Here is a 14,294-nt window from a genome sequence, read left to right on the forward strand (position 1 = left end):
ATTTTTAAAGGGTTTCTGTTTCTAGTGACTACAGGGAAACAGGCCTAGCTTATTGAAAACAAACTGAAAAAAACTTCTAAATGATAAAAAACTACTTTTTAAAAACTCCCAGTGTACATTTCACTGAAGACTAGGTCTGCATTCTTGGAACCTATTTCCAGTATTATAGCGGATTTTAATCAGTGGAGGAACTGTGGAGGGGCAGTTAAAGCGTCTCGGGGGCTCCTCGTAGGAGAGGAGTCGTGTATTATATACTGGCCTTCCCCAAGATTTTGTTAAAGAGAGAGTGGCAATGTTTTTTTTATAAATGCCTGAAAACCATCACTCTTAGATTTTGCTACTTTTTCTCACCAGAAAGCTTGTTCAAAATGTACAATCTCCGGTCCACTCTGATTTACTACATCCCCAGGTGGTTCACATGCATGTTCAAGTCTGAGAAACACTGCTTAGTGGTAGTTCTCAGACTTTGGCATGTATCAGAAACTCCTGGAGAGCTAAGAGTAAATCTTAAAGTTCTATCAGGATCCCAGGTGATTGTGATACTTGGGAAGTTTGAGAAGGACTGCTCTGGGTCACTGCTGTCCCCTTCCCCTGTCCCTCTGAGCTGCCCTAATCATTGCTTCTCTCTTCTTTAGTCAGGTTCAGTCTCCAGCCTGAAATCTGCCTCTCTCTCTAACTAGATCCTTGTTAGAAATCTTGCAAGACCTTCAAAAATAAGCATTAGCTGAGTCATGTGAGGGCCTCTACATCAAACAGAATTCATCATGTCTCTAATGTCAGCATTTTTCCTCTCTGCACAGACTACTAGTCAAATGAGGTCCCCAGGTGACATGTGGCCTCCAGATATGCTAAAGGCAGCCTTGAGAATCTTGTTGCTCTAAGACTTTCGGCCTCCCTTGACTCTTGGATTGCCCTAAATAGTTTTTATTATTATTATCTCTTATCCTAAAGCTTTTCAACAGTATGAATGGATCTCTTTAAAGAAATGTTTTTCTTTATTGATTTTAGAGAGAGAGGAAGGGAGAGAGAGAAAAAGATAGAAACATCAATGAGAAAGAACATTGATTGGCCACCTCCTGCATTCCCCCCACTGGGGATTGGGCCCACAACCTGGACATGTGCCCTGACCAGGAATTGAACCAGCGGACCTCTTAGTACATAGGTCAATGCTCAACCATTGAGCCACATCTGCCAGGCCTCTTTTTTTTAATCCTCACCCGAGGATATGTTTTCATTGAGTTTTAGAGAGAGAGGAAGGGGGGGAGAGAGAGAGAGAGAGAGAGAGAGAGAGAGAGAAACATCAATGTGAGAGAGAAACATCGATCAATTGCCTCCCATATATACCCCAACTGGGAATCAAACCCGCAGCCTAGATATGTGTCCTGGTCAGGATTCAAACCTGCAGCCTTTTGGTATATGGGACAATGCTCCAACCAACTGAGCTATCTGACCAGAGCTCAACAGCATGAATGGATCTTTTAAAGAGACAGATCTGGGTTCAAATACTGCCCTTATCACTTGTCCTCAGGCAAATTGCTTCAATGATCTCTCAGCCTAGGTTTCCTCATCTGAAAATTGGAATAAATAATCACTTCACAAGATATTCTGAGGAAGAAATGAGATGTAGATTGTTGGACACAATGACAGGCCCATAGTAAGCACTGAATAAATGGTAGTTATTATTAATTCATGATCAGCTTAGGCTCATATCACACTCTGTTATATTATGTGCATTTAATGTGCTACTTCTAAGGTATCTGCATTTTAACCGCAGTCTTCATAATACCCTAACTCGTTGGTTCTCCAACCGTGGTCCCAGGGCCAATAGCATGAGCAACATCTGCGATCTTTTTTTTTTTTATCCTCACCCGAGGATATTTTTCCATTTTTTGTTCAGATAGAGTGGGAGGAAGAGAGAGAGAGAGAGAGAAATATCGACGTGAAGGGACACATCGAGTGGCTGCCACCCGCACGACCAACCAGGGCCGGGGACAAACTGCAACCGAATTACGTGCCCTTAGCGGGAACCGAACCCGGGTCTCTCTGGACCGCAGGCCGACGCTCTAACCGCTGAGCCAAACCGGCCAGGGCCTGCGATCTTCTTAGAGGTGCAATTTCTGGGATCCACCATAGACCTATTAACCAGAAATTCTGATATTGGGGCCCAGCAATCTTTGTTTTAAGAAGCCTGCAAACTGATTTTGAGGCACACTAAGGTTTGAGAACCATCGCTCTAATTCAAGGGAGCTACTTTGATGCTGGCAATCTGATGTGGGTTGGAGGGAGAGAAAAAACCATCTGTTTGTGGTGACAGGGCTTTAACTACAGGTAGAGGCAGGGCTTGTGCCTGTTAGCAATCATTCTGTGGGGGTGCCCATCTAAGTCAGCACCCCGCTGCTTCAGCACACATTCCAGGGAAATTTGAGGACATTTCCTTTTCATAACTCCCTGGGCAATTTGTTTACGCTTTCTCTACACAACATTCTCCCTGGACCATTAAAATTTTGGAGCTCCCAGAGAGCACAGTAGTTGACCTGGGGTGGAGAGGAAAGTTTGTTGTCCTGGGTTCATAATCTGATCTCAAAGAAGATCTTTGGGAGAATTCCTTTCATGAATTGGGAGAATTCATTTCACAAAGCAGGATCAGCAGGATCAAGATCCCCCTGGTTGGTTAGACTACTAATCAGTTCCTTTTTGCCCTTTGAATAGCTCAGGCTCTATGCATTGCCGGCTTCCTTCTTGTGAAATGGCATTTCAGGTCAAAATACTAACCTAAATCTCAGAGACATTTGAGGGCTTTTTAATTTAAGAACATGTCTGCATATTTCATGCATCTTGTGGCTCATTCCCTCCTTTGTCCTTCTCAGTTATTTACAGAGGGAAGAGAAATGCAGAATGAAGAGTGAGCCACAGTGACCACAGAGACTGACCTAGTGAGTAATATGAATCCACATGGTGTGACTCCAAGGCATAGTTTTTTGTCTTTGTGTTTAAAAATTCTTTCCATACCTTTTGCAGGGTTGTCTCAAATGCTAGTGTGACTAGAGATGGAACCGATCTATTAGTATATCCAATGCATCTAGGATAGGACAAGCTCTTTAGAAGAACAGCTCTGACTCTACTTCCTGAGGGTGAGATCAGGTGTGTCCTCACCTGCCCAGGACTTCAAGATGTGCTTCAGGGAGGACTCAGGAGACAGAGTCCTCTGGAAGGCTGCCAGAGTAAGCCTCTGTGCTGGTTAAGTCCTGGACACGTGGAAGTTCTGCCTAGGAGATTCTTTCCGAGATTTCACATCAGACACACCATGGACTCCGACGCATCTATTTCATAAGCATTTCATTGACACCAGCACTGGCCATGTAGCCCTTTACTTATTCAAGGACTGGAAAGGGTCACAGCCAAAGAAGGCAACCTCAAGCCACCATACCAAGATGCTGCTCATCCCCAAACAAACCACCAGGACTTCAGCATAGGCTGGCTAGCAGCAGCTTCCAGGCCCACCTATAGTAACAAACACCCTCATTTCAAGTTGGAAGAAGCCAAGCTGCTTGCAGGGTTGGCCAAGCCAAAGAATGAGGTGACGTGACCTCTGCTGGAGCACCTGGGAAAGTGGAGTTTTGGGCTTGTTGCTAGAAGGATCACAGCCACGCTTTTGAGTGTGCAGATTTCAGATGGAGAGACAGCCAGGGGCAGGGCCTCAAACTGTGGCAGACTGACATATGTACACCTTTTCGGGGGAGGACCATCAATCTTGTTGGCTGTTTCCCCCATTCACAGTGTAACTTTCTTTTCATCTTTGGAGAGGAAAAGTAATGGTTATATATAATATAAATCTGTTGCACCTAAAAAATGTGTCCTTCGAATGCCAGTAACTCTATTATAAAATAGTAGAAGTAGGACTTGTATAACACATACACAACTAGTGTTCACTCCTCCAAAGCAAAGCTGTGGAGCCAAGAATTGTAGTTAGGAAACACCTCAGAATTCTGCCTGGTAGGAACTGGAGCATTGGGCTTCAGGTAAATTGAGAAGGAAGGCAAACTTCCTTGTTTCTGTCCCCTTTCCCGTTCTGTGTAAGAATGATCAGAGATACATGATGTGTCACTGATAAGAGATACTCCCCAGAGCATCTGCACTTGAAAAAGGGACAAGCCATTGAGCTCTAACAGTGGAATTTGCTGCCTCAGTGGGCACACACAGAAGAGGACTGCTTAGTTCCAGTGAATGAATGGGACTTAGACAGGTGCATCCACATCACTCTGGGGAACTCATTACTCAATACAGACTCCCAGGTACTACCCCTGGATATTCCAACTCCATAGCTCTGGGACCAGGCCTGCGAATCTATATTTGTGACAAACTCACCAAGTTATTCTGACTTGTGGCCAGATTTGGGGGCCTTAAACGGCTTTCCTTGATGAGCTCTTTCTTGAAGCAAATTTCAGTGAAGTGAGGCTGACAAATGTTAAAAGGTAACTGAAGCATATTTAAATTTTTGGATTTATTTGAGCAGAAATTGATTCAAATTTGGCAGCAGCAAGGTGGAAGTTGTTAGGAGCCTTCACTGATGGGGGCTTGGAGGAAAGACTTTTATGGAGAAGAAGTCAAATCAAAGCAAGGATATTGTTTGATTGGATATCTCTTAAGCTGTTGCCTTATTTGAAAAAGCCTGGTTGGCTGCTTGTGATTGATTGTCCTTAGATTTTTGATTTCTTAGCCTTGAGGCACTTATAGGCTTAGGTTTTGATTTGCTTAGATAGGCTACTAAGGTATTAGAACTACCCCAGTCTAATGGCCTCCTTATTTAATTAACTTAATAGAAGATACCAGGCTGTGCTTTTGGGGAAAGATTGATGAGAAAATCTGGAGGGTTCAGACTGGGTCCATACCCTGGAAGGGCAACCATGAACTGGGGCAGCTTTCCGGGCTATGGTCCAGAGCCTGTGTGAGACAGTGCTAAGCCCAACTGCCGCCAGAGTGTGGCCTGACTGGAATAGCCAAAGAGCTGAGGTCAAAGACCAAATGGAAGGCCAGGATCCCTGGCCCTAGGACACCAGGGGGGCTGAGACCAGAACACCCATATCCTATAAACACCAGGGCACAGAAAATGAAATGACTGTCTACTTAGCTAGGATCTAAAGCTAGGCTACTTTGGTCAGAGTTCCACACAAGTCAGTGTGGTCCACCCCAGGTGAACATAAAACCAAAACAGGGATGGATCTGCAAATACTACACATTTCTATTTTTAGAATTTTTTATTTTTATTTATTTTAGAGAGAGAAAAATAGCAAGAGAAAAACATCAATAGGCTGCCTCCTGTACGCCCCCTACTGGGGGCTGAGCCCACAACCCCAGGGTATGTGCCCTGACCGGAATCGAACCAAACACCTCTTGGTGCATGGATGCTCAAACAACTGAGCCACACTGGCCAGGCCAATATTACACACTTCTAAGTGCTTTCCATAAACTCATTTCATTCTTGTAACAATCCCATGAGCTAGAAAATAATATTATCGCCTTTATACAGATAAAGGAAATGAGATCCAGAAAGGTCAAGTAACTCACCCACGTTTACACAACTAACCAGTTCAAACACAAATTCTCATGGGGCCAAGTAAGTATGTAGCATTGCCTAGACCTGCTAATCCATGATATCTTTATGAAAAATATTTCTCTGGATTATCATGATTAAGCCATCAATTATTAATGGGCCAGTGCTTCAACCATTGAGCCACACTGGCCAGTGCTCTGCCTAAACTTTCTAAGTCTGAGCTCATATGATCTTCTCTGGGAATCAACTTTCAACAATAGTTCCCTTTTTGTTTTTTTTGGTTCCTGAAGCGTTGATAGCCTCTTCTACATAATTTGGCACGTGAATTTGTTTAGCAAATAATTATTGTTTTATTGGTTTATTTATGTATATCATCATCATTAAGACATGCTTTTTAAATCAACTTTTGACTACTTTCAGCATGCCAGTAATTGAGCTCCATAATTAGACTATAAATTCTTCAGAACAGGGTTTCTCATTTCTTCGAAAGCCCTGCACAGTTCTGGGCACACAAAGTGAATAAACTTTTGGAGGTGGGGTAAATTTTCCGTTCGGTTGTTGAACTGACCACTGAGTGAAGTCTATTATGAACCGCTCCGCAAAGAGAATTCTTTTGTAAAGCGAAGAATCCCTCCCTTGCTCACGTATACGACCCGCGAATTCGAAATGTCTTAGGTCCTGTCAGCTCACAATCTGTCGGCACGTTTTCTTCTTCTGACGTCACCCGACATGGAACCTCGGAGGACCCAGATTCCTGCTAGGGGGCGCTCGATTGCCCACGGCGTTCCACCCGCACTGCGCAGCCTCGGTGCAGGGGTGGGCCGAAATCCCTTGCAGACGCACTTGACGTCGCCGGAGGGCGCGGCCCGCGAGTGGGCGGGGCTACCCCGAGCTCGCCGCTCACTGCTGACGTACGTTGCCAGCGGGAGGCGGTGGCTGCTCCTCTGCAGCTTTCGGAAGATGGCGCCGCCGGTGACGGAAAGGGGGCTGAAGAGCGTCGTGTGGCAGAGTGAGTGCGCTGGGGCAGGGGCTGAGAGAGAGAAGGCCAGAGGCGCTGGCTTTCCTGCCCCGGACCGGCGTCCTCTTGGGGAGCCGCCGCGGGCACTTGTTGCCTCGGGACAAAGGTCCCTGAATGACTTCTTCCTTTTCCCCTTCCCAGCCCTGTTTCTTGGCAGCAGCGGGATGGGCGGGGTGCGAGGACGCGGCCTTCTCGCTGGCGTGGGGCATCGCCTCGCCTCGGCGGGCGCTGGCCGGAGCCCCGCGGCGGGGAAGCGGCCTCGGCCGGCGTGCCCTCTCGCGGCCCCTGCGCGGGTCCCGGCCGTGCCCCCCGGGCGCCTCCGAGGCCGCTCCAGTCGGTGCCGTCTCCCGCCGAGACAGCCGCAGCCCTGTGTTTTGGTGTCCCGCCCCTCCCTGCTCCCCACGCCTGCGTAATCATGTTAGTACCAAGGAGGGGTTTACAACCGTAGTGTTCAGTGTCCTTTACAAAACAACAACTCACTGTCAAAACACACCCTCCTTCCTGTTCCTGAAGAAGCCCACTTTGTCAGCACTTCTTGGGAAGGGCCAAGCTGCACCTCCACCCCTCCGCTCTCAGTCGCCGGGCCCCTCCCTGCTCTTAGGACGGTACCACTTTCTGGTTCCTGATGTTCTGCCATATCATCCAGAACTTTCATGGAAGTCGCTCCAAACCTAGGTCTGCCGGGTTGGAGAAGGAATGACACCGCCAGACAGGAAGAACCATCATTGTTTGGCATTGCTGGGTGCAAAGTAATTATAGTCTAGTAGTGGGAAGGGAGCAGCATCTAATTATTTCTGACTCCAGCTTGTTGAGCAAAGAACACACACGACTGAGTTAAAATTCTGGGAGTTACAGAGGTCCCTGTGTGAAATGAGAACTCCAGATCAGTAACTGCCATTGTGCTTAACACACCAGGTACTAAAATCAAGTGTATAAAAGGAAAGGAAAAGAAAAAAGTTACGAAAACATCTTAAAAAATTGGATAATTATAAGGTTGCATATTGTTTTTCAAGATTTACCCCTGGCTGACTTTTAATATGGTAATGATGGCAGCTAAATACATTTATATGAAAATGAGTAACTAATTGTATTGTATAAATAATTTCCAACATATATAATGATTCAGAAAATAGGGTTCATGACAGTAATGTATCCATAGCATGGAAACTGGGCAGGAGAGGGAGTTTAGAGGTAACAAGATATCCACCTTGTGCTGTTAACAGGAGGAAGCACCAGAGTATCTAGATAGAGTGTAAGATAAAGAAGTCAGGAGATTGAATGGAAGGAAAGAGATATGAGTTAAAAGTAGTTCTTAGGATCTTTTTTAAAAATATGTTTTTATTGATTTCAGAGAGAGAGGAAAGGAGAGAGAAATATCAGTGTGGATTGAACCTGCAACCTGGGCATGTGCACAGACTGGCAATTGAACTGGCGACCTTTTGGGCATGAAATGATGCTCAAACTACTGAGCCACGCCAGCTAGGGCAGTTCTTAGAATCTTTGTGTAAATAGAAACATAAGCAGAAAGACAAGATGATATTCATTCAACATTTAGTGAGGAGAGAGAAGGGGGAGCCTCAGAGATCTATTAGCAAAAGATGACCAAGTCAGAAAGAAATGAAACATTATCCTTAGAGGTAGGAGAATCATTCATTTGACTGGGAAAAGATTTTTCTAGGTTGAAGATAGTACTGTTAGGTAAGGTAGAAAGCTAAATAACCTTCAGTTTAAAACACAAAGTAGGGAGAAAAGAACTAATTGTTTTGAACATTTACTCTGTGCCAGGCACTCTACATATATTAAAACGCAGTAAGTTTTAATCTCTGATTCACAGCTGTTATCATAGCTGCATTATTCAAATAGTCAAAAGTCAAAACAACCCTAATGTCCATAGATGAATAACATGTGGTATGTTCACACAGTGAAATATTATTAGGCAATAAAAAGGGATGAGTACTGATACATGCTGTAATATTGATGAACCTTGAAAAACTTATGCCAAATGAAAGAAACCAGTCACAAAGAACCACATATAGTATGACTCCATTTATATAAAATATCCAGAATGGAAAAATCTATAGAGACAGAAAGTAGATGAGTGGTTGCTTACGTGAGGGGGTAGGGATTTGGGGATGCTGGCTAAGAGGAATGATTTCCTTTTGGAGTAAAGAAAATGTTCTAAAATTGATCATGGTGATAGATGGATGGCCCTAAATATACTGAAAGCTATTTTTTCCCCCATTTTTTTGTTCAGATAGAGGGGGACGGAGAGAGAGAGAGAGAGAGAGTGAGAGAGATAGAAACATTGATGACAGAGAACATTGACTGGCCACCTGCTGCATGCCCCCCACTGGGGATTTGGCCCACCACCTAGGCATGTGCCCTGACCGGGAATCAAACCAGCAACCTCTTGGTGCATGGGTCTATGCTCAACCACTGAGCACACCGGTCGGGCTTTTTTTTTTTTTTTTTTAATTCTGACCCGAGGATATTTTTCTATTAATCTTCAAATAGAGTGGGAGGGAGAGAAAGGGAGAGAGGGAGAAACATCGACGTGAGAGGGACATATCGACTGGTTGCCTCCTGCACGACACCGACCAGGGCTGGGACAAGCCGCAACTGAGGTATGTGCCCTTGGCCGGAATTGAACCCTCAACTCATTGGTCTGTGGGCAGATGCTCCACTGCTGAGCCAAACCAGCCAGGGCTGGATTTTTTTTAAATCCTCACCTGAAGACATGCTTTTTTTCATTGATTTTAGAGAGAGGAAAACAGGGAGAGAAAGAGAGAGAGAAACCTTGATATGAGAGAGAAACATCAATTGGTTGCCTCCCATAGCACCTCGACTGGGGATTGAACCTGAAACCCAGGTATGTACCCTGACTGGGAATGGAATCTGAAACTTTTTGGTGCACGGGACGATGCTTTAACACAGAGCCACACTGGCCAGGGCTATACACAGATACTTTTTCTTGTTACTCCTCACCTGAGGATATTTTTCCATTGATTTTTAGAGAGAGTGGAAGGAAGGGAGGGACTGAAAGAGAGAGAAACATCTATGTGAGAGAGACACATCGATTGGTTACCTCCTGCACATGCCCCATCTGGGCAGGGATCAAACCTGCAACCCAGGTACGTGCCCTTGACCAGGAATTAAACCCAAAACCCTTCTGTATGCAGGTTGACACTTTAACTGCTAGGCCACACCGTCCTGGTCTTTATCACAGATTTTTGACTGCACAGCAGTGACACCCATTGTATATGGTATGCAAGTTATATCTCAATAAAGCTATTTAAAAAAATTGACACAGCTATTAAATATAGATGTAGTTTTTTGTTTTGTCTTGTTTTTTATCCTCACCTGAGGACATTTTTCCATTTTTTGTTCAGATAGAGTGGGAAGGAGAGAGGAAGAGAGAGAGAGAGAAACATCAACGTGAAAGGGACACATCGAGTGGCTGCCACCCACACGACCAACCAGGGCCGGGGACAAACTGCAACCGAGGTACACACCCTTAGGGGGAACCAAACCCAGGTCTCTCTGGACTACAGGCTGATGCTCTCTAACCGCTGAGCCAAACTGGCCAGGGCTAGATGTAGTTTTCATATTTTGGTCTTTGACTGCAGAGTTAAGGTGTGACCTGTCTGTGACTTTCCGTATTTAAACCTTAGTTCAGAGCAATAGCCTAACTGAGCCTCCAAGCCCTAGTTCTCACTCCAGTCCACCTGGCTAGTAGCTACTAGAATGATTTTTCTGTAACTGTACTGTGCTGTGATCTGTTGAAGACCAGCAGAGACTACCCTCTTGCCCCCCACCAGTTGTCTAAAGATCATTTAAAACAGTCTTCTTTTGAAGACAACGTGGCTCCAGACTACCTTGTTATCTACTTTCCCTTGTATAATCTTGATATTCAGCTGGTCTGTACTGTTTACTCCTCTGTGAATCTTCTACCTCCACATCTTGATGCCAATTCCCCTATTTTTCACTTATCCATATTTTAGTGAGCCTTCAAATCTCAGCTCAAATGGGGCTACAACCTCCATAATGACTTCTCATTTTAACCCAGCCTCTTGTATTTCTGTAGCATTTAGTTTATCCTCAAATGGCATGACTCACTACTGCCTAATGTGAGTCTCTTGTTAAGCTTCTTGAAGGCAGGTTCACTGCTGTGTCTTTTCGAGCTTAAAATTTAGAACAGGCCCTAGCAGAATGCAATGGATAACAATGCTTGTTAAAAGTAAACAGTAGATCAGTTTATATATTTCCTCCATTTTTTGCTACCTGAAGTCCCCCATTTATTCCATAAATATTATTAAATTCCTATGTGAATATAACAGTAGAAGGCAGACAAGTTCTCAGCCTTCTTAAAGCTTGCATTCAAGTGCAAAATAATAGAAAATAATAAAGAATAAACATGATTATTTCAGTTTGTGATACAGAGAGAGGGGCTATTTTAGGTAGGTGGATCAGGAAAGGTATCTCTAAATAGGTGACACCTGAGCTGAGACCTTTACATCTCATGTTTTAACATGAGAAGGAACCAGCTTCTATGGACTACCCTTAAAAAAAAACACAAAAAAAACTTTTGAGTGCAAAGACTACATTTAGTACTTACCAAACTAATTCCCATACTTAAAATCAGCAATTAGTGCTTGGTATTTCTCATTTGTCACTTTTTGCTTGGGAAGTGGCAGCAAAAATATCACTGATAAACAATTTTAAATAAAAATCTAATGAAGTTTATTTAGAAAATAAACACAACACAAAACAACAGTAGTCAAATAAACCAAAATCACATGAAAGCCACCTTTTTTCCCCCCTTATTCAGTGCAGTTTATTTTATTGTTTATAAACAGTAGTGTATTCTAGTGTCTGTAATTCATACTTTAGAGGAAGCATTAGCAAAAATCAACCTAGAGAAATTATAAAAGTAATCACAATGTATATGAGCCACTTCTTTATGTATTAAATCATAACCTTGCCCTCTTCACATTTTTCTTCTAGTCTATATTGCTCCAGATATATTTTTTATTGTCATTCCGTGACTTCCTTTTTTAGAACTTTAGCATATTTTCCATGCTCTTTTATAATCTTTGTAGTTTACATTTTAAATCATTAAATACCTTGATGTGACAAAATATTTAATAGAAAAGATTATATAATAAAATTAATCTAGCTCTCAACCCAGATCCCCATCCTTCGTCTCCAGAGATAACCACTCTTAGGTTTTTTTCTAAATTCTTCTTGAAGTTTTCCATGCAAATATAAGCATAAAATGTGTTTTTGTTTTAATCAGTTAACCTTTGTTTTATCTTTTTTCATTCTCATCACTTAGAAGTAACTGTAGTCTCCAGTTGAGGCATGTAGGTGCTTAGTCCTATATTATGTAATTCCATCCAAGGAGAGATGGGCTATAAGATTTGTGGAAATTGAAGGACTGGTGGGGGTTAGAAATGGGGAGAAGTTAGAGTACAAACTTCTAGTTAGAGAATGAATAAGTTCTGGGGATCTAATGTACAGCATTGTGGTGACTATAGATAGCAATACTGTGCTGTATTCCTGAGAGTTGCTAAGAGAGTAGATCTTAAATGTTCTCACCGCCAAAAAGATGATAATTATGTGAGGTGAAGTTAACTAACACTGTAGTGGTAATTATATTGTAATATATGTGTATCAAATCAACACCTGTTCTTTCAAGTTAACACAATGTTATATGTCAATTATATCTCAGTAACTCTGGGGAAAAGAAATTGAAGGACTGACCTAAAAGAGAAACTTTGATGATGAGTATGGTCCCTGAGGAAGAGTTTAGAGCAAGCACTGCAAAAATTAAGAGAATTGAATCCTGGGATATAGCTATATTTAGAGTGCTAGACAAATGGACATGGGTCAGGTAATTTTTATTCGTATTTAAAGGAAATACCTTTTTAGTTCTGTAATATTAGTTGATGTGGTTTCCTTTTATTCCTCTCCAAACATACCTTACCTGTAACCATATCACTTTTTATGGATGCCCCTAATCTCTGTCCACAAAACTAGTTATTTCTTTCATTATTTTTAAAATGTCTACACTGACTATCCTAGGTATCCTTAGATTTTAAGGCAGAAATATAATGCAAGCCACATAAGACATTTGGAATCTCCTATTAGCCACATTTAAAAATAGTAAAGAGAAACAGGTGGAATTATTTTTAATATATTTGGTTTAACCCAGTATATCCAAAACCATCTTTTGAATATGTAGTCAATAGGAAAAAAAACTTTATGTTCCTTTTATTATACACCTGGTTTGTATTTTATATTTGCAGGACATCCCAGTCAGGCTAGCCACATTTTTAGTGCTCACTAGCCACATGTGACTAGTTTCTACTGCATAGGATAGTGCAGTTTCTAATATTTTAAAGACTAAAGAGATGAGTTCTGCCTAGTGAATGCTTCAGTCGGCTCCATAATAAATTTCATGAGCATTCATTTCTTGGGAAAATGACGCAAATCTAATAAGATAAGCCAAATGTCTTTGATTTTCAGCTTATTTGAGGTATACAGGAATTAGAAAGGGAAGAATAATATTTCGGTGTTAAGCTCTGAAAAAAATTCTTCATCTATGCCTGTAGAGTACCGGAAACCAGTGCTTTGGACTTAAATTATAGCTAAATACTTAAGGCTTTTGCCACTATTCTCATATAACATTATAATCTTCCTAGCAAATATAAATAAGCATCTTATAACTAATATTTCTTAACACTTTTGACCTTCCCAATCACAATAAAACCTTCCAGGTCACAATTCTTATGATGAGTATTAGTAACCCTTAATGAATATACCTTGTACTTGAACATGTTACTCTTTAATATGATGCCAAAAACTTGATGTAATTTCTAAAAGCATTAACTTAAAACAAATATAAATTAAGAAATAGAAAAGTTTAAATGAATTATATAAGCATCTCATTACCAGGAATTAATGAAAGACACAAAAGTTACTATAATTTACATTTTAATTATATTTTGTTTATTGCATACGACACAGTACTACAGTTTTCAAAATTAATTGAAAATTAATAAGACCTAGTAAATGTGGGAAATTGTCTTATAAAGTAGAATAATAGATATTTTTGTGAATTGCCTGTGTGTATTTTTTTATTTAATACATAAGAAAAAAATAGTGTACTAATTTAAAAAAATGTATTTAGATTAGTTTTGAAAATCTTTGCAAGGACCATATTATCATCATAATTCAAGACAGAATGTTATATATATTTGTATGTGCTGTGATATATGTTATTGAAAATTATAATGTAAATCAGGAAGAAAAGTATCTAGTTTTTTGTTGTTTTGTTTTTTTTTATCCTCACCCGAGGACATTTTTCCATTTTTTGTTCACATAGAGTGGGAGAGGGAGAGAGAGAGAGAGTTATTGAAAAATTATAATGTAGTAAATCAGGAAGAAAAGTATCTAGTTTTTTGTTGTTTTGTTTTTTTTTATCCTCACCCGAGGACATTTTTTCATTTTTTGTTCACATAGAGTGGGAGAGGGAGAGAGAGAGAGAGAGAAACATCGACATGAAAGGGACACATCGAGTGGTTGCCACCTGCACAACCCAACCAGGGCTGGGGACAAACCGCAATCGAGGTATGTGCCCTTAGCGGGAACCGAACCCAGGTCTCTCTGGACCACAGGCTGACGCTCTAACCGCTGAGCCAAAGTGGCCAGGGCGAAAAGTAT

At 41.8% G+C, this 14,294-nt stretch overlaps 1 protein-coding gene across 4 annotated transcripts in view; it reads left to right on the plus strand.

The window, feature by feature from the left end:
• Positions 1-6,467: 6,467 nt before the first annotated feature.
• Positions 6,468-14,294, plus strand: part of STXBP3 (syntaxin binding protein 3) — a 70,464-nt gene continuing 62,637 nt past the window's right edge. Inside the window, exon 1 of one of the 4 annotated variants that reach the window (XM_036272582.1) lies at positions 6,468-6,560. In XM_036272582.1, coding sequence (XP_036128475.1) covers positions 6,512-6,560 — 49 coding nt within the window. In that variant the 5' untranslated portion in view covers positions 6,468-6,511. Of the gene's footprint in view, positions 6,561-12,313; positions 12,463-14,294 lie in introns of those variants that run through there. The other 3 variants (XM_036272588.1, XM_036272584.1, XM_036272583.1) reach the window with 3 other exon arrangements.

The sequence above is a fragment of the Molossus molossus genome, unplaced genomic scaffold (genome assembly GCF_014108415.1).
Source record: "Molossus molossus isolate mMolMol1 unplaced genomic scaffold, mMolMol1.p scaffold_m16_p_20, whole genome shotgun sequence".
NCBI lineage: Eukaryota > Metazoa > Chordata > Mammalia > Chiroptera > Molossidae > Molossus > Molossus molossus.